The sequence below is a fragment of the Manis pentadactyla genome, chromosome 15 (assembly GCF_030020395.1).
Source record: "Manis pentadactyla isolate mManPen7 chromosome 15, mManPen7.hap1, whole genome shotgun sequence".
NCBI classification, from domain to species: Eukaryota; Metazoa; Chordata; class Mammalia; order Pholidota; family Manidae; genus Manis; species Manis pentadactyla.
In genome coordinates this window covers 15644509-15671757 of record NC_080033.1, presented here as the reverse complement: position 1 = coordinate 15671757, position 27249 = coordinate 15644509, and the positions used below count along the sequence as shown (strand labels likewise).

General features: G+C 37.9%; 1 protein-coding gene across 5 annotated transcripts; it reads left to right on the top strand.

Moving 5' to 3' along the window:
* ZFP14 (ZFP14 zinc finger protein) lies at positions 1-26148 on the top strand. 5 transcript variants are annotated; one of them, XM_057493479.1, is made up of 5 exons: positions 1-116; positions 4590-4674; positions 13013-13139; positions 14235-14330; positions 22072-26148. In XM_057493479.1, exons 2-5 carry the CDS (start codon positions 4666-4668, stop codon positions 23436-23438), a joined length of 1599 nt encoding a protein of 532 aa, XP_057349462.1. In that variant the 5' UTR covers positions 1-116; positions 4590-4665; the 3' UTR covers positions 23439-26148. The 5 variants fall into 5 exon arrangements, with proteins under 5 accessions (XP_057349462.1, XP_057349463.1, XP_036741679.2 ...); XM_036885784.2 differs by having other exon boundaries at positions 2-116; positions 14232-14330; XM_057493477.1 differs by lacking the exon at positions 1-116 and adding an exon at positions 190-453 and having other exon boundaries at positions 14232-14330.
* Positions 26149-27249: the final 1101 nt, after the last annotated feature.

The window sequence follows — 27249 nt, the reverse complement described above, 5'->3', positions numbered from 1 at the left end:
CACTTCGCGAAGCCCATTAGGGCGGTGACGGAGCTCTTTCTACTGCGGACTACATTTCCCACAGGCCTCTACGCCTGAGTTCCTTCCGGCTTCCTCGTTGGTGTCGGCTACGAGAGGTGAGTTGGTGGCGTGCATTGAGGAAATGGGCGCGGGGGTGGCCGGGGATGACCGGGGGCGGCGCGGGGGCGGTGCGGGCCTCTGAGTGAACCCGGTTGCAGTGACTGGAGTTTGTGACTGAGCGCTGGGCGCCCTGAAGTTTCCTCTTCCTTCCCGCTTCAGGGCCGCACATATCCAGAGGCCCAGAATGGCTGCGAGTTAAGCGTATGAACCCCGAGTGAAGGCCCCCAACAAAAAAGACGCAGTTTTCAGAAGAACAATTTGCAAATCCCAGAACCACATCTTAACTAGAGCTCCCTCCCAAGGAAACTGCCGTGAACTCGGAGACAGATTCCGGTTCAGGCGTTTGTATTCTGGCCTTTCTTTCATACTGGGAAGGGTCAGCTTTCTCCCAGGACTCTTGTTTGTTCCCTCGGGTTCTGTGTGTTGGATGGTGGGAGCAAGTGCGGGAGCGGGGTGTGTGTCCGGAGTTAGCCAGGCCGGGCTGAGCTCCAAAAAAGGGATCAAGATCTCAAGATTCCCGTCTCCTACCCCAATCCTGCTGATCTTTGGGAAGGAGAGAAAGGAAGAAATTAACTAGTAACTAGATAGATAGATACACAGATAGATGTGTTTGTGTTTCCTCTTTGTTCCATGACATGTAATTTTAATTTTTCCGGGCATGGAAACATTTGCTTCTCCTGGGAAAGTGAAAATCACTTCAGATTGAGAAGAGAAAAAGCAGCCCTGCCATTAGTCAGGCAGTGAGAGAAGAGACCGAAAAACCAGCTGCAAAGTTAATAAAAAATATTATTTCTCCCCAATTCATGCAGCAATTGTATAATGCCATAACGTCTTCTTTGAGAGATTGCAGCTTTTTACCAATGGCCAGGCCCACTTTGCTATTTTTATTTATTACTGGGGATGCCCAATTGCTAGGCAACCCTCCATTCATGGTAGCACTCAGTCTCCGATTAATCCCTGGCTCACCAGATCTCATCTCAGAAACAGCAACCATTCCAGAATTTTTCCCCGCTTGCCTAGATCCTCAAAATCTTTCAGTTGGAACTCAACCCTTTACAAAAGAGCTCCCCCCACCCATTGCATTCCAAGCATTCATGTGGAATTTCGTCTCGCTCGAGTCAAAAAATTGATTTTGTCGGACTATACAGGCTTGTTCCAGGTAATCTTTAGCTGATTAGGTAGGCTTTAACCCTGGAAATATCCAATCCATTGACCTGTTGCTTTCTTTTCTTTCAGTGAATGATAGGGTTGTTGAGGTTACACCCTCCCGTGGGCCTTCACAGAAACATTTGGCAATCATTTAATTCCTCTTGTGAGCTGCTGCTGCTTAATAATTTAAGTGCTCTGCAAGTAAACCTGAATGGTAGTCAACTGCAGAGCGTTATTTTAGGCTACGATTTGTTGAGACACTTATCTGTTTAGTTGGAATCATACAGTAGGAGTCTTTGATCTTAACTGTCCTAAGTTCAAAAGCAGGGAAAGATAGGAGATTGGTGAGAAGATTTTCTGCTTTTAAGATGTGGTGATGTGACAGGGTTTTTAACAGGGAGGTCTTTGTTAACAAGGGAAAGGAAAGGAAGACATTAGGAAATTTGAGGAGTGGTTTGACGTTTTTGACAGCATGAGTTGTTTCAGGCCACATATTTATGTGGTTTTATGCAGTGTAGTGTAGTGACAATAGTATGGGTTATGGGAGCTAGATTACCAGTGTTCTAATCCTAAATTTGCCACTTAGAGCTAGGCGAATTTAGGGTAATTTATTTCATCTCTTTGTGCCACAGTTCCTTCATGTGGAGTAGGAATATGATAAGAGGATAATGATGGAACCTACTACATAGGATTGCTATCAATAGATGAATTAATATATGTAAAGTCCTCAGATATGCTTGACACATATCAGCAAATTAATTGTTACTATTATGCTGTATTCCATATTTTTGTCATAACCCAAATCCAAAAATTGTGAGGATTTTGCCATGTTTGCCTCATCCATCCACATACACCCCTTTGTAAGTTGTTAATCAGGAGGAACTGCTTATCCAAGTGAAGCTTTGAAATTTATTGCTAGCCTATAAGAAAGAGCAGAGCTAAGAACCTCAAATTTTTTATGGAAGAAAACAGACTAAGAAGAACATTTTCTTCAATAATTATGGAAAGAAGAGTACATGGCATTCTTCATCATTAGTGATACAGCTGACTTTCATTAAATGTTTATTTGCTACTTTAAGTGCTTCCTTATCTGTAGTGTCTTATTTAATCGTCAGAACAACCCTTTGAGATACAATCTATCATCACCATATTATATAGAAGGAAACTAAGCCTGAAAAGTTAAGTAGTATGTCCAAGATCACACAGTTAATAACTATGAGAGCTGAGATATCCTGGAAGTTTGACAGCAAAGCCAGTATTAGTACAACAGTGTGCCAAGTCTCATCATTATGTAAACTTAAAAAAAAAATCCTTCCTGCCTTACTCAGTAATCCATCATGATAGAGGGAGGGGATGTTACTCTGATGTCAGCAAGCATTGTCAAGTTATGTTCAGATTATACTGAAGCTATGGGGTCTCTCGAGGTAAATGGATCTTATGCTGTAAGATGTATGCCCTACAGTTTTTATTTTAATGATTTTTTGATGCCAAGTGTGACTAGTAAAACAAGAAGGTCTAACAGCTATCGGAGAGTTCATGGGCATCTTAGCCCAAAGCATTGGCTCAGAAGCAAAATGGACCCATTTGTCATGACAGACTTGACACTGCTGTCAATGCTTAAAAGTAATCTATCAGGGACTTTTGCCATTCTTTTTTAGATAAAACTCCAACATGCATGTGCATATTAAATCAGAGTAGAGTGGGCTCATGAATTAGAGGCTGAAGTAAAAAAGAGGGTCACTCAGGGAAAACAACAGTTGATTTTTTTAGAGTATGCTGAGCTTTTTTCCCCTCAGTTCAATAGAAGGCTGGAAGAAAACTTGGCACTGGGGAAATCTTTACGTTATTTGGAGTATTTGTGTCCTTTCGGTTCATTCTATCTTTAATATGGTGGTGAGTATCACTGGCTATCACTGTAAACATTTTAGCTGGTCCTTGTAGGTAGGTATACATGGGATTTTTTTCCAGGTCAAAGTAGCTTAAATTAACACTTTTTTTTTTTTTTTAAACAATCTGGCTTCACTCATTTCCTCAAAATTAGAGTGACATCATTACTTTAATATTTGATGGTTTTTAATGGTATAGCTGCACTATACTCATTTCCCCAATTAGATTATTTTCAGCTGCTTTCCATTATAAACTATATCTGTCAGTATACCTCTACAAACATCTTTATGTGCATGTATAATAGTTCCTTTAGCCCCAGAAGTGGAGTTTCTGATTTACAAGGTCTACCGGATTACAAGGTTTAACTGCTGCTTCACATAGTTGTAAATCTGAACCAATCTAGTGTCCATTTCCCCATGACGTTACTAATAAGGGACATCATCTGTCTTTTAGATTTCCTAGCCTAATCAATGTAAAAAGAGATTTTGTGGGGTTATTTGGTTGCTCACCACACATCTTCTTAATTAGTAGTGAGGTTTAGTATCTTTTGAAAGGTGATTTCTCTTTTGTAGTGAATTGTCATTGCTCAGGTTTTTCTCAGTGAACTAGAAATCTAGATTTCAGAGGCAAAACCAAAGTCGAAAGATGCCTTCTGCCATTTTATAATTGTGAATTTGGGTCAGTGATTTGATCTCTGAGCATCAGTTTGCTAACTGCTGAAAGGAGGGAAGAACTACATTGCAGAGGAGTGCTGAGGATCCACAGGTGGTGTATGCACCTATCACATAAAAGTTCTCAATGAATGTTTGCTGCTACCTAGCTGCGGCCATCATGAATCTCCTTCTCCCCAGCTTGGATACTGAAAGGGGTCGGGGGTGGGGGCACAAAGGATGTCATGGTATGAACAGTTATGACTGGAAAACAGAGTAGTGAGTTGTTCTGGCTGGAGAGAGGCTAGTGTGGCTTTATAGTGGCAGGAGCTGCCAGGCTCAATCTGTGTGCTTTGCAGTCTTGGTGTTAAGGAAGTTCAGATGGGCTCAAAAGAGGCTTTGTGGGGGTGGTATGGCCCTCTCTTAGGCCTGGAAAGTTGTACTGGAGGGAGGAGAAGCTGTTCAGGTTAAGTAGGAGGAATCCAGTGTCAGCACTAGATCCACTCTGCCAGATGGGGAACTGGTCAGAAATCCCCCTGCAGAACTAGCTGGGCTTCTACACCAAGTCCCTCATTGTGCACCTGTGTTTCTTCAGCGCTTTGTTGGATATCTTCAGAATCCCTATGCTCTCCTCCAGTTTGTTAGGGTGTGGGATCAGTGTGGGTATAGCAGTAGAGATAGTTTGGAAGCAAGGAATTGAAAAGAAAAGCGAGCTCATATTAACAAGTCATTTTGGGACACCTGATGCACATGTGGTTTCATGGCTGCTTTTTCTTCTTCCAGATTTGGCTTATCTGGACTCTAGTTCTCCAACAGAGAAATCTTGAAAAGGACTGACCACTTCTTGTGTTTTGAAACCATGGCCCATGTAAGTTGATGTTTCTCCTTTTTGAAATACTGTCGATTTCTAGGACATGTGTACATACTTATTCCTGAAACTTCCTATTTAACAAGCTCCCATCCAGGAAGTTCCTCTCATTGCTGTGAGAGCTGGAGACAGGTAATAGCCCAGTGTCCTCCGTATGTGCCCTTCCCTTTTTTCACTAATGTGGAGCATCTCCTGTCTACAAAATTTTCTGTCAAGAAGCTCAAGGGAACAAAAGAAATGCCTTGAGAACGAGGCAGGCGTTCTCTGCAGAATGTCCCCACTGTTAACATGTTCCAGAGGAACAGCTTTTGATTTTAATATTTAAACTTAAGAGAAAGTTTATTTCTCTGAATACAGTGATATTTGGTCTAGTTCTACATAGGAAAAATTTATGTCCCCAATACACAATTTGACATTTAAAAGGTTTTTGAACTTTCTATGGCATATAATACATAGAGAAAAAAGTACACAAATTATAAACTTATGGCTGAATGAATTTTCATAAATTGAGTACCTCCATTTTATCAGCATTCAGGTCAGGAAAGAGAATTACTAGCACCTCCCATGCCCTCCTTTCAGTCAATCCCTACCCACCCAGTCCAAAAGTAACCACTCTCCTGACTTTGAACACCACAAATTAATTTTGCCTATTTTTATAACTATATAAGCAAAACTGTATAGTTGAAGGCAACATTTTTAAATGAAAAACAATGTGCAGGAAGAATTTTATTATACTCCAAATATAATTGCTAGATCGTCAGAACTATGTGCAGAGGTTTTAAAATTCATGAAGTATCATTAAAGGGGATGTGACTCTGGAGCTGCTGGTGCTGGAGAAGGCATCAGAGCATCATACTGAGTGTGAGCTGTTCCTGCCATTGTTATTCTTGTTGGAAACTCACTTTCATAGTGCATTTCACATGTAGCCCTTCTTCTTGTGTGGTGTAAAATGAGTTCTTAAAAAAGTTGGAAAAGCATTGAAGAAAATTGTGGAGAAATAAACAAAGCAAGTGAGAAAAATAAGGTCTATAAAAGAGAGAATGAAAATTCTGAAGCCGAAGATACGGTGAGTGCACAGACCCACGTGTCCTGTAATTCTCCTTCCAGGGAAAGACCTCTACACTAACTACCCTGGATCATCTTCAGGAAACCCTGAGAGAAGAATACCAGAAGTAAAGTCCATTGTGTAGTTTGGCAGGATGTGCTCTTTAAGAGCAGGGTTTCTCAACTTTGGAACTATTAGTATTTTGAGCCAAAGAATCTTTTACTGTAGGGTGCTATCTGTATGACTGTTATCATCTATTCCGGCCTCTACCAATTAGATGCCTATAACACACATATATATACACACACACACCCCACCTCTGTCATACCCAGAATCGGCCAATGTCTTCTGGGGGGTAAAAATCACTCTTCTTTGAAAACCCACTGGTTCAGAGTGACAAGTCATGATTCAGTATCCCCTAACGCCGGCACGAGGAAAGGTGTTCAGTGAGGAACGGTGGATGATAAAGAGTAAAAATGTCATCAAGACACATAAGTAGTACAGAATGTAGACTATAAGAGTTAAGGAAATTTTTGAGATTGTATTGAATTAAAGCATCTAAATTGGAAAAAAAAAGATTGAGTCTAATATATTCAAAGTATGGACTACCATTTAGCAAATTTTAAAAAGTTTACTAAAGAATTGGTTATAACATTGTATATAAATATTGGAACATTATATGTAAACATTACAAACATTGGATGCATTATAAACATTTTTTAAAAAAATTTATTTTGGTATCATTAATCTACAGTTACATGAAGGACATTATGTTTACTAGGCTCCCCCCTTCACCAAGTCCCCTCCACATCCCGGTTCACAGTCACTGTCCATCAACCTAGTAAGATGCTGTAAAATCACTACTTGTCTTCTCTGTGTTGCACAGTCCTCCCTGTGCCCCCCACCACCACACTATACATGCTAATCGTAATGCCCCCTTTCTTTTTTTCCCGCCCTTATCCCTCCCTTCCCACCAGTCCTCCCCAGTCCCTTTCCCTTTGGTAACTATTAGTCCATTCTTGGGTTCTGTGCTTCTGCTGCTGTTTTGTTCCTTCAGTTTTCTTTTGTTCTTATACTCCACATATGAGTGAAATCATTTGGTACTTGTCTTTCTCCGCCTGGCTTATTTTACTGAGCATAATACCCTCTAGCTCCATCCATGTTGTTGTGAATGGTAGGATTTGTTTTTTTCTTATGGCTGAGTATATTCCATTGTGTATATACCACATCTTCTTTATCCATTCATCTACTGATGGACATTTAGGTTGCTTCCATATCTTGGCTATTGTAAATACTGCAGCGATAAACATAGGGGTGCATCTGTCTTTTTCAAACGGCAGTGCTGCATTCTTGGGGTAAATTCCTAGAAGTGGAATTCCTGGGTCAAATGGTATTTCTATTTTGAGCATTTTGAGGAACCTCCATATTGCTTTCCACAATGGTTGAACTAATTTACATTCCCACCAGCAGTGTAGGAGGGTTCCCCTTTCTCCACAACCTCACCAACATTTGTTGTTGTTTGTCTTTTGGATGGTAGCCATCCTTACTGGTGTGAGATGATATCTCATTGTGGTTTTAATTTGCATTTCTCTGATGACAAGCGATGTGGAGCATCTTTTCATGTGTCTGTTGGCCATCTGAATTTCTTCTTTAGAGAACTGTCTATTCAACTCCTCTGCCCATTTTTTAATTGGGTTATTTGCTTTTGTTTGTTGAGGTGTGTGAGCTCTTTATATATTTTGGATGTCAACCCTCTATCGGATCTGTCATTTACGAATATATTCTCCCATACTGTAGGATACCTTTTGGTTCTATTGATGGTGTCCTTTGTTGTACAGAAGCTTTTCAGCTTGATATAGTCCCATTTGTTCATTTTTGCATTTGTTTCCCTTGACTGGGGAGATATGTTCAAGAAGAGGTCACTCATGTTTATGTCTAAGAGATTTTTGCCTATGTTTTTTTCTAAGAGTTTTATGGTTTCATGACTTACATTCAAGTCTTTGATCCATTTCGAATTTACTTTTGTGTATGGGGTTAGACAGTGATCCAGTTTCATTTTCTTACATGTAGCTGTCCAGTTTTGCCAGCACCATCTGTTGAAGAGACTGTCATTTCCCCATTGTACGTCCATGGCTCCCTTATCGTATATTAATTGACCATATATGTTTGGGTTAATGTTTGGAGTCTCTATTCTGTTCCACTGGTCTGTGGCTCTGTTCTTGTGCCAGTACCAAATTGTCTTGATTACTGTGGCTCTGTGGTAGAGCTTGAAGTTGGGGAGTGAGATCCCCCCCACTTTATTCTTTCTTCTCTGGATTGCTTTAGCTATTCGGGGTCTTTGGTGTTTCCATATGAATTTTTGAACTATTTGTTCCAGTTCATTGAAGAATGCTGTTGGTGTTTGATAGGGATTGCATCAAATCTGTATATTGCTTTGGACAGGATGGCCATTTTGACAATATTAATTCTTCCTAGCCAGGAGCATGGGATGAGTTTCCATTTGTTAGTGACCTGTTTAATTTCTCTTAAGAGTGTCTTATAGTTTTCAGGGTATAGGTCTTTCACTTCCTTGGTTAGGTTTATTCCTAGGTATTTTATTCTTTTTGATGCTATTGTGAATGGAATTGTCTTCCTGATTTCTCTTTCTATTAGTTCATTGTTAGTGTATAGGAAAGCCACAGATTTCTGTGTGTTAATTTTGTATCCTGCAACTTTGCTGTATTCCGATATCAGTTCTAGTAGTTTTGGAGTGGAGTCTTTAGGGTTTTTTATGTACAATATCATGTCGTCTGCAAATAGTGACAGTTTAACTTCTTCTTTACCAATCTGGATTCCTTGTATTTCTTTGTTTTGCCTAATTGCCATGGCTAGGACCTCCAGTACTATGTTGAATAACAGTGGGGAGAGTGGGCATCCCTGTCTTGTTTCCAATCGCAGAGGAAAACCTTTCAGCTTCTCACTGTTAAGTATGATGTTGGCTGTGGGTTTATCATATATGGCCTTTATTATGTTGAGGTACTTGCCCTTTATACCCATTTTGCTGAGATTTTTTATCATGAATGGATGTTGAATTTTCTTGAATGCTTTTTTAGCATCTATGGAGATGATCATGTGGTTTTTGTCTTTCTTTTTGTTGATGTGGTGGATGATGTTGATGGTTTTTCGAATATTGTACCATCCTTGCATCCCTAGGATGAATCCCACTTGGTCATGGTGTATGATCCTTTTGACGTATTTTTGAATTCGGTTTGCTAATATTTTGTTGAGTATTTTTGCATCTACGTTCATCAGGGATATTGGTCTGTAATTTTCTTTTTCGGTGAGGTCTTTGCCTGGTTTTGGTATTAGGGTGGTGTTGGCTTCATAGAATGAGTTTAGGAGTATTCCCTCCTCTTCTATTTTTTGGAAAACTTTAAGGAGAATGGGTATTATGTCTTCTCTGTATGTCTGATAAAATTCTGAGGTAAATCCATCTGGTCCCAGGGTTTTGTTCTTTGGTAGTTTTTAAATTACTGCTTCAATTTCATTGCTGTTAATTGGTCTGTTTAGATTTTCTGTTTCTTTCTGGGTCAGTCTTGGAAGGTTGTATTTTTCTAGGAAGTTGTCCGTTTCTCCTAGGTTTCCCAGCTTGTTAGCATATAGGTTTTCATAGTACTCTAATAATTCTTTGTATTTCTGTGGAGTCCGTCGTGATTTTTCCTTTCTCGTTTCTGATTCTGTTGATTTGTGTTGACTCTCTTTTCCTCTTAATAAGTCTGGCTAGAGGCTTATCTATTTTGTTAATTTTCTCGAAGAACCAGCTCTTGGTTTCATTGATTTTTTCTATTGTTTTATTCTTCTCAATTTTATTTATTTCTTCTTTGATCTTTATTATGTCCCTCCTTCTGCTGACCTTAGGCCTCATTTGTTCTTCTTTTTCCAATTTCGATAATTGTGACATTAGACCATTCATTTGGGCTTGTTCTTCCTTTTTTAAATATGCTTGGATTGCTATATACTTTCCTCTTAAGACTGCTTTTGCTGTGTCGCACAGAAGTTGGGGCTTAGTGTTGTTGTTGTCGTTTGTTTCCATATATTGCTGGATCTCCATTTTGATTTGGTCATTGATCCATTGATTATTTAGGAGCGTGTTGTTGAGCCTCCATGCGTTTGTGAGCCTTTTTTATTTCTTTGTACAGTTTATTTCTAGTTTTATGCCTTTGTGGTCTGAAAAGTTGGTTGGTAGGATTTCAATCTTTTGGAATTTACTGAGGCTCTTCTTGTGGCCTAGTATGTGGTCTATTCTGGAGAATGTTCCATGTGCACTTGAGAAGGATGTGTATCGTGTTGCTTTTGGATGTAGAGTTCTGTAGATGTCTATTAGGTCCATCTGTTCTAGTGTGTTGTTCAGTGCCTCTGTGTCCTTACTTATTTTCTGTCTGGTGGATCTGTCCTTTGGAGTGAGTGGTGTGTTGAAGTCTCCCAGAATGACTGCGTTGCATTCTATTTCCTCCTTTAATTCTGTTAGTATTTGTTTCAGATATGTTGGTGCTCCTGTTTTGCGTGCATATATATTTATAATGGTTATATCCTCTTGTTTGACTGAGCCCTTTATCATTATGTAATGTCCTTCTTTATCTTTTGTTACTTTCTTTATTTTGAAGTCTCTTTTGTCTGATACTAGTATTGCAACACCTGCTTTTTTCTCTCTGTTCTTTGCATGAAATATCTTTTTCAATCCCTTGACTTTAAGTCTGTGCATTTCTTAGGGTTTGAGGTGAGTCTCTTGTAAGCAGCGTATGGATGAATCTTGCTTTTTTATCCATTCTATTGCTCTGTGTCTTTTGATTGGTGCATTCAGTCCATTTACATTTAGGGTGATTATTGAAAGGTATGTACTTATTGCCATTGCAGGCTTTAAGTTTGTGGTTACCAAAGGTTCAAGGTTAGCTTCTTTACTGTCTTACTGTCTAACTTAACTCGCTTATTGAGCTATTATAAACACGGTCTGATGATTCTTTATTTCTCTCCCTTCTTATTCCTTCTCGTCCCTTCTTCATATGTTGGGTGTTTTGTTCTGTGCTCTTTTTAGGAGTGCTCCCATCTAGAGCACTCCCTGTAAGATGCCCTGTAGAGGTGGTTTGTGGGAGGCAAATTCCCTCAACTTTTGCTTGTCTGGGAATTGTTTAATCCCTCCTTCCTATTTAAATGATAATCGTGCTGGATACAGTATTCTTGGTTCGAGGCCCTTCTGTTTCATTGCATTAAGTATATCATGCTATTCTCTTCTGGCCTATAGGGTTTCTGTTGAGATGTCTGATGATACCCTGATGGGTTTTCCTTTGTAGGTTACCTTTTTTTCTTTCTGGCTGCCTTTAATACTTTGTCCTTGTCTTTGATCTTTGCCATTTTAATTATTATGTGTCTTGCTGTTGCCCTCCTTGGATCCCTTGTCATGGGAGTTCTGTGTACCTCTGTGGTCTGAGAGGCCATTTCCTCCCCTAGTTTGGGGAAGTTTTCAGCAATTATTTCTTCAAAGACACTTTCTGTCCCTTTTTCTCTCTCTTCTTCTGGTACTCCTATAATGCGGATATTGTTCTGTTTAGATTGGTCACACAGTTCTCTTAAAATTCTTTCATTCTTGGAGATCCTTTTATCTCTCTCTGCATCAGCTTCTCTGCGTTCCTGTTCTCTGTTTTCTAGTCCATTAATGGTCTCTTGCATCTCATCCATTCTGTTTTGAAGTCCTTCCAGAGTTTGTTTTATTTCTGTATTGTCCCTACTTAGTTCTTGTATATTTTTCTGCAAGTCCATCAGCATGGTTATGACTTTTGTTTTGAATTGTTTTTCGGGAAGACTGGTTAAATCTATCTCCCCAGGTTCCTTCTCGGGAAGATGTGGAAGATGTCGAAGCTGTCTGGGTTAGACTTGTCTGGATCAAATTTTTTTGCCTTTTCATGTTGATAGGTGCAGTGGAGTGCTATTGACACGTCTATCAGCTGGGAGAGTCAGGCCTCTTTCCACTTGGCTCCTGGCCTTTCTTTACTGGGACAACTGCGACCCCTAGTGGCTTGTGTTGGGAAATTACGTGTAGACTGGGTCTCTGTATCTTGCCCAGCTGGTATGGAGGAAGCTCCCTTGCTGTGGGCATGGCCAGCCTCAGGCTGCTGCTCTGCTGTGGCAGGGCCCCGGAGGGGTAATGGACGGTGGGCTGTTTGGCTATTTACCTCTGTGAGGGGTCTCAGAGCTGTTGCCCAGGGGGTTAGTGCGCCCGGAGTTCCCTGGCATTTCCAGCTGCTGGACTGTGACCCGGGATGCTTCCGTCCAGCTGTGGGGTCTCTGTCCCTTTAAGCCTTTCAAAAAGCACTCGCTTTTCTTTGTCACAGGGGTGCCGGCTTCGGGACCGGCTCAAAGGTCTTACTGTCCTTTTCCCCTAGTATCCAGCACCCCATGCATGCACTGTGTGTCTGCACTCTGGCCCGGATGGCTGGGGCTGGGTGTTTAGCAGTCCTGGGCTCCCTCTCCCTCCCTGCTCCAACTCCTCTCCTCCCGCGGGGAGCTGGGATGAGAGGCGCTCGGGTCCTGCCGGGCTGCAGCTTGTATCTTACCTCTTTCACCAGGCGCTGGGTTCTCGCAGGTGTGGATGTAGTCTGGCTGTTGTCCTGTGTCTTCTAGTCTCTCTTTTAGGATTAGTTGTATTTGTTGTATTTTCAAAAATATATATGTTTTTGGGAGGAGATTCCCACTGTCCTACTCATGCCGCCATCTTGGCTCTGCCTCTGCATTGTAAACATTTTAATGAACATAAACATTTATAATAAAACCTGACTTTATGATGAATTTGCCTGTTTTTTAAGAGATTTGTAGTATATTTGGGAGAAATTTTTATCAATGTTAAAAGAGGTAGAAGAAGGTAGAGCTTTTGTCTGTGTTCAGACAAAAGTCAGTTTAGAAGACTAAAAGAACAAATGGAAAAGAAGGTAGATTTCATATTTTTTAAGAATTTGTGGTGGAGTTACATAGCTTACAGAAGACTTAGTACACTGTTTCATTTAGCCGGGACATTTTTTTGGTTAGTTTATTCATTTCCAGATATTTTGGATAAAAATTTAATCTTATGTGCAGCTACAGGACTATAGTCTGCTTCAGTGACACTGATTTTCTTTCTGTACCGTATGCATAGCATATTCATCCCTACCCTCTTTGCTTGTTGTGTGGCCCCATTCTGCAATGTTATCCTCAACCTCCTGTCTTTCCATTTTAAAAATATTTCATTTATTTTTCACAGGTAATACATGAATTTTATTTTTTCAGGGTTCAGTGACATTCAGGGACGTGGTCATAGACTTCTCACAGGAAGAATGGGAATTCCTGGACTCAGCTCAGAGGGACTTATATAGGGATGTGATGTGGGAGAATTATAACAACTTCATCTCACTAGGTAAGGCTATATATCCCAAATTATATTGCCTTTCTTTTCTGTCAGTACAGGACTATGTTTGAGAAACTAGATAACCTTTTCTCTCTGTTCCCACGGAATGATTTAGGCTTTGTTTGAGTGGAAATAGGCCCCTCCATTTAATGCTTCATCACTCCCATCCTGCTAAGTACTTCAGGCTTTCTTCAGGCTCTGTAATTTCCCTGCTTCTTAGTGTCCATGATGCTGGGTTTGAATTCTGGGTTGCTTACAAAAGAAGCATTGCCCAAGATACCAGACTACATGTTGTATTTGAGCTCAGAATTGGTGTAGATGCCTTACCCTCATTTGTAATCCACCTGCAAGGAAAATACTTAGACACAAGGGTCTCTAAAAACCAGACAGCCTGTGAAACTGACATAGTATGATGAGATGGATCCACAAGGTTCACTTAAAACTCAAATAAATGCATCCTATTTCCTATAATAGACATAGTTCTACTTGCTTTTTGCGTGAAAGTTAAATCTAAGAACTTTGCTATTAATAATTGGATGAATCTGCAGGATGTCTTAGCCTCTTATTCTCCTCTCAGCAGACGGATGACAATAAAAATTAATAGCTAATACACACAAATATTATGTGTATATATGTATACATATAACTGTATATATTTGTGCTTAGGTAGTATTCTGAGTATTGTACATTGTGTCCTTAATCCCCACAACAACTCTATGAGAAATATACTGTTGTTATCTTCAGTTGAGATGAGAAAATTTAGGCACAAGAGGTTAATAATTTGCTGAGGTAACACAACATCAAAGGCAGGATTTAACCCCTGCCGTCTGGATCCAGATTCTGTGTCCTCAGCTACTACACAAGACTGCCTCTTAACAGAGCTTGTATGAGTTTAAGTTATATTAGGGCCTGTTCTTAACCATCTGCTATCTATTCCTTGTGATCCCAAGGTTACCCTAATGAGTGTTCTTCAACTCCTTTGCATTTCTTTGCTCTTAGGCTTTATGAAGCCCAATTTGACCTAAATTTAATTATGAACTTAAGCAAATCCGATCCTAGTGATTTTTGGTCTTATAATGTCATTTCACATTATCTTTGAAGCAGGACCTTCTATTTCTAAGCCAGATGTGATTACCCTATTGGATGAAGGGAAAGAGCCCTGGATGGTTGTGACGGAAGGGACAAGAAGACAATACCCTGGTGAGTGAGGGCTGAGCAGGCATGTGAATAGTCAAGCCTGCTAGGGTAGAGTCACACCCTTAACGTACTGGGGATCTCTTCAAAAGCCCATGGCCTGTGGAGGAAAGGCCTGAGACCTGGGAAGCAAATTAAAGTCTTCTAAGCTTGGACTAGCAAAGGAGCTTCCTGTTGCCCTCAGTTATTATTCTGCTTCTCATCTCTCAGCTTTCTCTCCCATTTCATAGGAAAGAACTATTCTTATTATAAGAAAAAAATGATAGTAAATATAAGAGCTGAAATCAACAGAATAGAAAAAGAAGTTGAGAAAATTAATAAAGCCAAAGTTGATTGAAAAGATCAAATAACTTGGTAATACCTAGCTTGACTAATCAAGAAAAAAAGGACAACAGAAATTACTAATGCTAGGAATGAAAAAGGGTTTTTTACTTCATATCTTAAAGCCATTAAGAGAATAAGAGATTACCATGAATAATTTCATCCCAGTAAGTTTGACAATTTAAATGAAATGGAAAAACTCCTTGAAAAATACAACTTACAGAACTAGCCCAAGATAAAAAAGAAAATATGAATAACCTTATATGAGTTAAAGTAATTGAATTCATTATCAAATCATCCCACAAGAAAATGCCAATCACACATGGTTTCACTGGTGAATTCTATTAAGCATTTCAGAAAGTAATAGCAGCAATATTACATAAATTCCTTCAGAAAAGGAAAGAACATCTTCCACCTCATTTTATGAGACTAACATAACTCTTATACTATTACCTGACAAAGAAACTACCAAAGGGAAAAAAATTATAGACTCATTTCCTTCATGAGCATAGATGTAAAATCCTTAATAAAATATTACTAAATCAAATACAGAAATATATAAAAATGATAAGTAGGGTTTATCCCAGGAATGCCAGTGTGGTTTAATGTTCAAAAATTAATCGGTGTAATGCACCGTATTACCAGAAATGAGAGAAACCATTATTGTCCCCATAGAAGTAAAAATAGTATATGACAAAATTCAACATCAGTTATGCTAAAAACTCTCAGGAAACTAGAAATTGAAGGGAACTTCCTCAACCTGATATAGGACATCTGCTAAAAAAAAATACTGTATCATAAACTTTATCATACCTGTTTGAAGAATTTCTCCCTAAGATTGGAAACAAGGCAAGGATGAGCCACTCTCCCCATATATATTTAACATTGAATTGAAGGTCCCTAGCATTCCAATAAGGCAATTAAACAAAATAAGAGGCATAAAGACCATAAAGAAGTAAAATTACTTGGCAATAGCATGATTGTATACATAGAAAATCCTAAGGAATCTGAACAAAAACTACTCTAAAATGAAGATCACAATAAGATCACAGGATATAAGGTTAATATACAAAAATCAATTGTTTTTTTATATATTAGGAGTGAAAAAATTGAAAATTTAAAGTTAAAATAAATTAAGTCACTTAAATTAAATACAATAATGTCAAAAAACCCAAATACTAAGGAATAAATTCCACAAAACATGCAAGACCTCTACACTAAGTACCCTGGAACATTGCTAAGAGAAATTAAAGAAGACCTGAATAAATAGAGAGATACCATTTGGGGGATGGGAATCCTTACTGTTTTAGAAATGTCAATTTTATAGATTGAACACAATTCCAATCATAATCCTAGGAATGCTTTTATTTTTTTGTAAAAATTAAGCCAATTCTAAAACTTATATGGAAAAGCAGTGGACTTGCATGTCTAAAACAGTCTTGAAAAAGGAACAGATTATAGGACTTAGACTATATGACTTCAGGATACTTCAAGATTTATTATAAAACTACAATAAACAAGACATTGTGGCATTGGATAAGTATCAACAAACAGAAGAAAATAGAGACCTTATATACTTGTATGTAGACCTTATGTACTCGTGAAGGGTCATTAATACGTTGGCAAAGGTACCAAAGCATTTCAATGGGGAAAGGAGACTTCTAAGCAAATGGTGCTGGAATAACTGAAAAAAAATCTCAACCCCTGTGTTATACCAGAATTAATTTGAGATGGATTTTAGACCTAAATATAAAAACTAAACATAAGAAATATAAAAAGCCTAATATAACAAATAAATGTAAAAAATAAAATTAGAAAATTAAATATAAATTTGTTTAAAAAATATAAAAGCTCAATGTAAAGCCTTTAGAGGAAAATGGGAATGACTTGGTAGTAAGCAAGCATTTCTTGGGTAAAAGCAGTAACTAAAAATAAAAAGATAAGTCAGACTTTATTCAAATTAAAAACTTTGTCTCATCAAAGTATACCAATAAAAATGAATTGGTAAGTCACAGACTGAGAGAAAATAGAAGTAAAACATACCTGACAAAGAATCTGTATCTGGTATATACACTAAACTCAACACTATAAAGATAACCCAGTTCAAAGTGGTAAAAGTTACATTCATACCATGGAATAATATTCCAACAACAAAAATGAATAAACTATCAGTACACACAACTTGGATGAACCTCAAGGAAATTATGCTAAGAAAAACCAATCATAAAAAGTTACATAACACATGATTCTAATTATGTGATATTTATAAAATGACAAAATAATAGAGATGGAAAATGAATTTGTGGTTTCCAGGGCTTAGGGATGTGGGGAGGGGAGGAGATGATTAGGGATATAAATAAGTAATACAGGGGGGCCATATGGTTATAGTGTAGTTAAGTATCTTGATTGTGGTGGTGGTTATGCAGGGCTAAAAATGATAAAGTTTAAAACTATATACATATACACATACAAGGGCATGAATAATTGATGGAATCTTAAATAAGCTCTGGATTGTACATCAAATTCTCAGTTTGAATATTATACTGTAGTTGTGTAAGATGTTAATGTTGAGAGAGGCAGGGCAAAGGGTGCATGAGATGTTCCTGTGCTTTGCAACCTTCTGTGAATCCACAACTGGTTCAAAATAAACAGTAAACAAAAATGTCCCATTGTGGGTGATGGGTAAAGCACTTGAACAAAGAGAGGGGCTGCTCTTTTTCTTCATTAGTGACTATAATCTATATCTAAATCTGTATTAGCTCCAGCTGCCCTAGCAAAATAACACAGACTGAGTGACTTAAACAATAAAATTTATTTTCTTGAAGTTCTGGAGGCTAGAAGTCCAAGATTAACAGTTTTGGGTTCTGAGGATGGCTCATCCTGGCTTGCAGATGGCCCCCTCCTCGCACTGTCCCTGCGCAGCAAAGAGGGAGAACTCTCTCTCTACCTCTTAAAAGGCCACCAATCCTATTGGATTAGGACTCACCCATACGACTTCATTTAACCTTAATTACCTACTAAAAGCATTCTCTCCAAATACATTCACCTGGGAGGTTAGGGCTTCAACATATAATTTTGGAGGGACACAATTCAGTCCATAGCAATATGTATCTATATAGGATCCAGTTTCTTACCAGCTTCTATTTTGATTTATATATCTTGTATATATATATCTTTCATTGACTAAAAATTTACTCATTCACTTATTCAGAATATACTTGATTTCCCAGTCTGAATAAAGCACTGTGGTAGACACCAGTGGAATAATTGTGAACAAGAGTAGTGGGTTCCAGCAGTCATGTTGCTTACATTTTAATAGGAATAAAGGCATTAAGCAAACAAGTAAATGAATAAATATTAGGTAGTGGAGACATGAAAAAATAGCTCAGACTATGAATATCTAAAGCAAGAGCTGTTCTATAGAGAACAGCAGATGCAGAGGCCTTGGGTTGGGGAATGGAAGATTTGTATGTTTGAGGAACAGCGAGAAGGTCAGGATGATTATTTAAAAGCTACATGAAAAGTAGAGTAACAAGGTGAAATACGAAAGGCAAGGGCTAGAACATGTAAAGCTTTATATATCAGAGGGGCAGTCTTGTGACTTTTATTTTAAATGTGATGGAAAGCTGTTGGAGATTTTTGAGCAGGAGAGCAAAATGAGTCTTACAATTATCACTCTATGGAGAATAGTTGAATAGGGGCAAAATGGGTAGAAGGAAGACCAGTTAGGAGGCTATTTATTTCATCCCTATTGAAGATGAAGATTGATTAAAAGAGTAGTGGTGGGAGGCAGAAAGATGTCAGATTCATGGTAGGTTTGCCCAGTGCATGCTGGGTGTTCCCTTCTGTATATTCTCCTCACCTTGATTGGACTTCAACGATCTGCACAGGGCTGCCCCCATAAGTGGATATCCTTTTTACCCCCCTTGGACTCCTCACACTGCCTGTTTCGCAAGTGTGGATAAGAAGCATCTTTTTCTTTAGTTGATACATTTTATTCATCTACACTTAAGTAATTTTCTTACATATTTAGGCTTAAATCTGTCTTCCTAATTTTTTCCTTGTTAAATGTGTTTTCCTTTGTTTCTCCGCTCCTTCCTCTTTTGGATTAATCAGGTTCATGACACAGTAAATTTAGGGGTGCATATATCTTTTTGAATCAGAGTTGTTGTTTTCTTCAGGTAAATTCCTACAAGTGGAATTACTGGGTTGTCCAGTATTTCTAACTTTAGTATTTTGAGGAACCTCCATAGTGCTTTCCATAGTGGCTACACCAATTTATATTCCCACCAGCAGGGTAGGAGTGTTCCCATTTCCCCACATCCTCACCAACACTTCTTGTCTTTTGGATAGTGGCTATTCTAACTGGTGTGAGGTAATACCTCACTGTAGTTTTGATTTGTATTTCCCTGATTATTAGTGATGCAGAGCATCTTTTCATGTGCCTGTTGGCCATCTGTAGTCCTTTTTTGGAAAAATGTCCATTTAGGTCCTCTGCACATTTTTTATTCAGGTTATTTAAAAGGTATTGAGTTATATCATATGAGTTCTTTATATATTTGGATGTTAACACCTCATCGGATAAATCATTTGTGAATATATTTTCTCGTATTGTAGGTTGCCTTTTTGTTCTGTTGATGGTGTCCTTTGCTTACAGAAGCTTTTTAGTTTAATGTAGTCCCCCTTGTTTATTTTTGCTTTTATTTCCCTTGTCCAGGGAGACATGTCCAGAAAAAAACTGCTCATGCATATATTCAGGAGATTTTTGCCTATGTTTTCTAAGAGTATTATGGTTTTATGTCCTACATTTAAGCCTTTGATGCATTTAAAGTTAATTTTTGTGTTTGGAATTAGTAATCCAGTTTCATTCTCCTGCATGTAACTGTCCAGTTTTCCCAACACCAGTTACTGAAAAGGCTGTCTTTTCCCTTTGTATATTCATGGCTCTTTTGGCATATGTTAATTGACCATATATGCACAGGTTTCTGTCTGGGCCCTCTATTCTGTTCCATTGATATGGTTGTTCTTGCGCCAGTACCATGCTGTTTTGATTACTGTAGCTTTGTAGTATAGCTTGAAGACAGGGAACATGACACCCCAAGCCTTGTTCTTCTTTCTCAGGATTGCTTTGGCTATTTGGGTCTTTTGTGGTTCCATATAAATTTTAGGATTATTTGTTCTAGTTGAAAAATGGCATTGGTATTTTTTTTTAATTTTTTGAAATTTTGTTATCATTAGTCTACAATTACATGAAGAACATTACGTTTACTAGGCTCTCCCTACCCCAAGTCCCCCCCCAAACCCCATTCCAGTCACTGTCCATCACCATAGTAAGATGTTGTAGAATCACTACTTGTCTCTCTGTGTTGCAAAGCCCTCCCCTGTCCCCCACCCCCCACATTATACATGCTAATCATAATACCCCCTTTCTTCTTCCCCGCCCTTATCCCTCCCTACCCTCCCATTCTCCCCAGTCTCTTTCCCTTTGGTAACTGTTAGTCCATTCTTGGGTTCTGTGATTCTGCTGCTGTTTTGTTTCTTCCGTTTTTCCTTTGTTCTTATACTCCACAGATGACTGAAATCATTTGGTATTTCTCTTTCTCCGCTTGGCTAATTTCACTGAGCATGATACCCTCTAGCTCCATCCATGTTGTTGTAAATGGTAGCGTTTGTTTCCTTCTTACAGTTGAATGATATTCCATTGTGTATATACCACATCTTCTTTATCCATTCATCTACTGATGGACACTTAGGTTGCTTCCATTTCTTGGCTATTGTAAATAGTGCTGCGATAAACATAGGGGTGCATCTGTCTTTTTCAAACTGGAGTGCTGCATCCTTGGGGTAAATTCCTAGAAGTGGAATTCCTGGGTCAAATGGTAAGTCTATTTTGAGCATTTTGAGGAACCTCCATATTGCTTTCCACAATGGTTGAACTAATTTACATTCCCACCAGCAGTGTAGGAGGGTTCCCCTTTCTCCACAACCTCGCCAACATTTGTTGTTTGTCTTTTGGATGGTAGCCATCTTTACTGGTGTGAGGTGATATCTCATTGTGGTTTTAAATTGCATTTCTCTGATAACTAGCGATGTGGAGCATCTTTTCATGTGTCTGTTGGCCATCTGAATTTCTTCTTTAGAGAACTGTCTATTCAGCTCCTTTGCCCATTTTTTAAATGGATTATTTGCTTTTTGTTTGTTGAGGTGCGTGAGCTCTTTATATATTTTGGATGTCAAGCCTTTATCGGATCTGTCATTTACGAATATATTCTCCCATACTGTAGGGTACCTTTTTGTTCTATTGATGGTGTCCTTTGTTGTACAGAAGCTTCTCAGCTTGATATAGTCCCACTTGTTCATTTTTGCTTTTGTTTTCCTTGCCCGGGGAGATATATTCATGAAGAAGTCACTCATGTTTATGTCCAAGAGATTTTTGCCTATGTTTTTTTCTAAGAGTTTTATGGTTTCATGACTTACATTCAGGTCTTTGATCCATTTTGAATTTACTTTTGTGTATGGGGTTATACAGTGATCCAGTTTCATTCTCTTACATGTAGCTGTCCAGTTCTGCCAGCACCATCTGTTGAAGAGACTGTCATTTCGCCATTGTATGTCCATGGCTCCTTTATCAAATATTAATTGACCATATATGTTTGGGTTAATGTCTGGAGTCTCTAATCTGTTCCTGGTCTGTGGCTCTGTTCTTGTGCCAGTACCAAATTGTCTTGATTACTGTGGCTTTGTAGTAGAGCCTGAAGTTGGGGAGTGAGATCCCTGCCACTTCCACTTTATTCTTCTTTCTCAGGATTGCTTTGGCTATTCGGTGTCTTTGGTGTTTCCATATGAATTTTTGAACTATTTGTTCCAGTTCGTTGAAGAATGTTGTTGGTAATTTGATAGGGACCCAGGGCTCCTTCCCCAGAGATACATACCATCAACCTCGCATGGTTCCTAGCTAAAAACAGGTTGCATTTTACCCTATTCCCACTTTAATGGTAGCCTCACAGGCTCAGGACTTTATTTTCATGTTCAATGTCACAGCGCTGGAAATACAGCACTTCCGCTTTATTTTTGGGTTTTTTAGTACCAATGAAGCAACCTCAGCCAGCAACCTTCAATCTTCAGCTGAGCTGCCTTTTGGGTTATCTCATGAGATATCAATTATATTTGTTTGCACTCTGCTAATAAAGTTGCATAGCTTTGGGTGGTCTTCTCCAGCCCTGTTTTCCTCATAAACTAATTTGGTAATGTGTAATTTTACAGAAGACAAGGTTTTTTAATACACATGTGGTATTGTAGCAGAAATGCCTGTTTTTGAGATGTCTAATTGTTCACTTGTAATAGGCATTATTGTAGGTGTCTTTATTTCTTTATAGAAGTTTTCTTCCTTGAAACAGGAAAACAGCATTTGTTTGCTTTCTTTCAGATTTGGAGTCCAGATACAGAACCAATATGTTATCTCCAGAAAAGGACATTTATGAAATATATTCATTCCAGTGGGAGATAATGGAAAGAATTAAGAGCTATAGTTTTGAGGACTCCATTTTTAGACATGATTGGGAATGCAAAAACAAGATTGAGGGGCAAAAGGAACCACTAGAGGGATATTTTGGGCAAGTGAAAATTACTTCTGAAAAAATAGCCACATACAAAAAGCATAATTTTCTTGCTGAATATCAGAGAGTGCATAATGGAGAAAAGTTATATGAATGTAAGGAATGTAGGAAGACCTTTATTCGTCGCTCAACACTTAGTCAACACCTGAGAATTCATACTGGTGAGAAACCTTATAAATGTAAGGAATGTGGGCAGGCATTTAGACAGCGTGCACACCTTATTCGACATCACAAACTTCATACTGGTGAGAAACCCTATGAATGTAAAGAATGTGGGAAGGCCTTTACAGTGCTACAAGAACTAACTCAACATCAGAGACTTCATACTGGTGAAAAGCCCTATGAATGTAAGGAATGTGGAAAGGCCTTTAGAGTACATCAACAACTTGCTCGACATCAGAGAATTCACACTGGTGAGAAACCCTATGAATGTAAAGCATGTGGGAAGACCTTTAGGCAGTGTACACACCTAACTCGACATCAGAGACTTCATACCGCTGAGAAGCTCTATGAATGTAAGGAATGTGGAAAATCCTTTGTATGTGGTCCAGACCTTAGAGTGCACCAGAAAATTCATTTTGGAGAGAAACCCTATGAATGTAAGGAATGTGGAAAGGCTTTTAGAATATGCCAACAACTTACTGTCCATCAGAGTATTCATACTGGTGAGAAGCCCTATGAATGTAAAGAATGTGGGAAGACTTTTAGATTAAGGCAACAACTTGTTCGCCATCAGAGGATTCATACTCGTGAGAAGCCCTATGAATGTATGGAATGTTGGAAGACTTTTAGTAGTTACTCACAACTTATTTCACATCAGAGCATTCATATTGGGGAGAGACCTTATGAATGTGAAGAATGTGGGAAAGCCTTTAGACTGCTCTCACAACTTACTCAACATCAGAGTATTCATACTGGTGAGAAACCTTATGAATGTAAAGAATGTAGAAAACCTTTTAGACTGCTCTCACAGCTTACCCAGCACCAGAGTATTCATACTGGTGAGAAACCTTATGAATGTAAGGAATGTGGTAAGGCTTTTAGACTTTATTCATTTCTTACTCAACACCAGAGAATCCATACTGGTGAGAAACCTTACAAATGTAAGGAGTGTAAGAAGGCATTTAGACAACATTCACACCTTACTCAGCATCAGAAAATTCATAATGGAATTTAATACAAGAAAGCTTTTATGTTACAGAACAAATTCATTTTTGAGAGAATATTTCATGCTCACAACTAAGCATAAATTTTTATATTACAAAAAAGATTTGCTTTAAAAGCCTATCACCATTCAAACATTATTTTATCTTCAGCAAATTCATACAAGAGAATAATGTAATGAACATAGGAAAATATCCAGCATTATCATCATCTCCATTTCCCTATTTTATTACCAGTATGTTATTGGACAAGGTACTTACACTTCTGTGCCTCATTTTGCTCACTTGTAAAATGGTGATAATTGTACATATGTGTATTAGTTATTTATTGCTTTGTAGTAAATTACCACAAACATAGAAGCCTAAAATAATACACATTTATCATCTCACATTTCCCATAGGTCAGGAATCTGGGCATAACTTAGATGATCCTCTGCCTCAGGGTCTCTCACAAGGCTAGAATCAAGGTTTCAGCCAGGGTTGGGTCTCATCTGAAGGCTCCACTAGGGAAAGGATCTGTTTCCAACCTCACATGGTTGTTGGCTGAATTAATTTCCTTGAGGACCACTGCACTGAGGTCCTCAGTTTCTAGCTGGCTGTTGGCTGAAGGCTGACCTCAGTTCCTTGCCACATGGGCTTCTTCAGCATGGCTGCTTGCTTCATCAAAGTGTGCAAGCCAAGAAGCCAGTAGAATCTGCTGATATCATAGGAGTTATCATCTTGTGTAATCTAATCACCAAAGTAGATTTCATTTAGTACCATCTCATCACCTTTTCTGTCTTCTACTCGTCAGAAGCAAGTTACTGGGCCATCCTATACTCAAGGGAATATGATTACACAAGAATGTGGATATCAGGAGGCAAGAATCATTGAAGGCCAATTAGAGTCAGCTTGCCAAGCTGTATAATAGGATTGTTTTAAGGATTAAGTAGTTAAGACTTGGAGAAATGCCACATAGCATGTCTTCTGTATATATTATCTATAATTATTACATTAGCATTAGTGAACTCATATGAATGGATATCCTGTAGAATACATGTAGAAATGCCTCTTGTCACTACTTAGTACTTAACAAGATAATTTATGCTGAATAAAATCTAGGAGGTTACATGAGAGGCTGTTCATCACGAGCTGCATCAGTGATGATTTCATGTTGAAAAGAAACTACAAATTTCATAAAAGGTTAAGAGTGCAATTGTTGAGGAATCAAAGAAGTGTGAAATTATTTTCTCATAATAAATTTCAAAAAATAAATGTTTTACAATTCCTATTGTTTGACCACTGTTCAAGATGAATTAGAAACTATCAAAAAGATAGCAAAAGGGAAATTAGTCACTTGGAAATACAGTGTGTGTGTGTGTGTGCATAAAACCCTTGTATAAAAAAAATTCCATTATAGTCACTATACTTTTTAAAGTTAAAGTATCATTCATATACAATTTCTTGTTGGTTTCGATTATACAACACAGTGTTTCAACAGTTACCAATATTATTAAGTCCTCACACTCTAGCGCAGTCACTATCAACATAGTAAGATGCTAAAGGATCATTAACTGTATTTGTTCTGTACTCCTGTCCCTGTGACCAACTTACGTTGTGATTGTGAATTGTATAGTTGATACATTTTTTGATGCTTAAATTATCCCATCTCCAACCAGTGGGAATTGGGTTTTTTGACGTGATCTCATTAGTAGTTTGATAGTTTACTTGGTTCAGCTGCACAGTTTGGTCAGCTATGGGAGATGCTTGGGCACCAACTCATTCTGAAAATTGATAAATAAGGGCAAAAAATAACACATTTTGGTTTTTCCATGTGAACCATGTTTCAGGGCCACCAGAAGCTTCTCAAATGAAAGTTTTTTTTTTAATTTAAAAGATCTAACAAGTAACTAAATACAGAAATTTTGATAGGATTAGAAAAATCACTATTTTCTAGTTCCTGAATGGAACAATGGGTCCACAAAATGATCTTCAACCGGTATTAAAACTATTAGGTAAAATATTTTCTAGTGAAAACTTTATACTAGATCTGTCAAGCTCTGAGCCCTTTGATAAGTGGGAGTATCAGACAATGTCCATCTCCTGTTATAATGCAATAGGAAGTACACATCATTATCTATGAAGCCTTATTGTCAAAATAATGGACTGAAGGAACCAAACCTCTAAATCAAAATCTTTAAAACCAAGAATTTGGGGAGTAGATGAAGAGAGTAAGTAAGTGGCACCATAAGGAATCAGATAAATAGATCCAGAATATGTAAGTTTTACAAAACAATTGACCTGATTCTTTCTAATGAGTGGCATGAAAAAAAGAAGGGAAACTGTTAACAAAAGAGACTTCAGAGACATCAACTAAATTCTGTGTGTGGGCATTAGTTGGACCTAGTTTGAAGAAAATATAAAAGGACATTTTGGAGACAGTAGGAGAAATGTGGATATGCAGTATTAGATGTTTAGAAATATTAATTTGTTAGGGATGATAACATGGCTATTAAAAAAATAAAACTTACATGCTACAGATACATACCTATTATGAAATGATAAAATATCCAGATTTGCACTAAAATACTCCAGCAAAATAAAAAGAATTGGCAAAGAGAGCTGGACAGTAGACTGGCAAAATGTTGATAATTACTGAAGTGGAGTGGTTTGTTGAAGGGATTCAATGTTCTAATTTTTTACTTTTTTATGTTTGAAAGGTTCAATAAAAAATTTTAAAATAAATTATAGACTACTTATAAATGATTGTTAATGCCTGTGTATTTAAACTTCACAGTTGTCACCAAAGTTCTCTTCAGCAAGAAATTAATGCCCTTTAATGCATTAAGGAAACTGTGGGCCCAGGTTCATCTTCACTTATCCACAGCAGTCAGTGCAGGGACTAATCACATAGGTAAATGTGTTAAAGGAATTAGTAAGCATTTATATCAAGAAATGGAACAAAATAAAACCACTGGTAAAGAAGCAAAGTACAATTAAAAGTGGAAATTAAGAGACTGGACAATAATAGACAATTCAGTGTTAATAATGACTAGATTTTGGTAGGTCTAAATAGGAAAAGAAAATGAAAATACATTTAGGGCATTAATGATAAAGGTGACATAACTATATTAGCAAGGAAATTTTGTTTTAATTATAGGGTAATACTAAATGTATTCCAGTACATGTAAAAATATAGAGGTATTACTTTTTTCTGTAAGAGTATATTATCATGAGTGACTGCTGTGAAGCCCATATAGGCCAACAAACTATGATGTGTGTGTATGAACTCCTTGTTGAAGAAAAAAAATTTAATTGTACAGGTGAAAGCCTTAAGGAATAGATAATCCTTAACAAGATTTAACCAATTAATTCTGCACAGCTGAAATAATCCTGATACTAAACTAGATGAAGATAATTCCTATAAAGCAAAATCTAGTCCAACTTCATTTATGAATATTTTATTCTTCATAATTCTAAATAAGGTATTTAAAATGTAGGACAAAATCAGTCTTTACTCATAGGTCAGTGTGTTGGCGTTTCCCAAGTACCAGATACCTCCAGAAGACCTGTGTTATAGCTTAAGGCCTTCACCCAACATTCTCCACAAGTTTGTTTTCAGGGAATTGTCCTCGATAATATTTGAAAATCGGATTTCTTGGGAAAATGTATAAATGAGGCAAAGCATAAAAAATCTACTTTGGGAAAATCCAAGTACACATTATGAGCCTGTCAAAAGATACAAAGACATTTTTATTTAACACATTGTGTCTCAAGTTTACTTCATTATGGAATTCTCACTCCCAATATCTTTTAACACCTTTAGAAAGTGAGCCACTTTGGTAG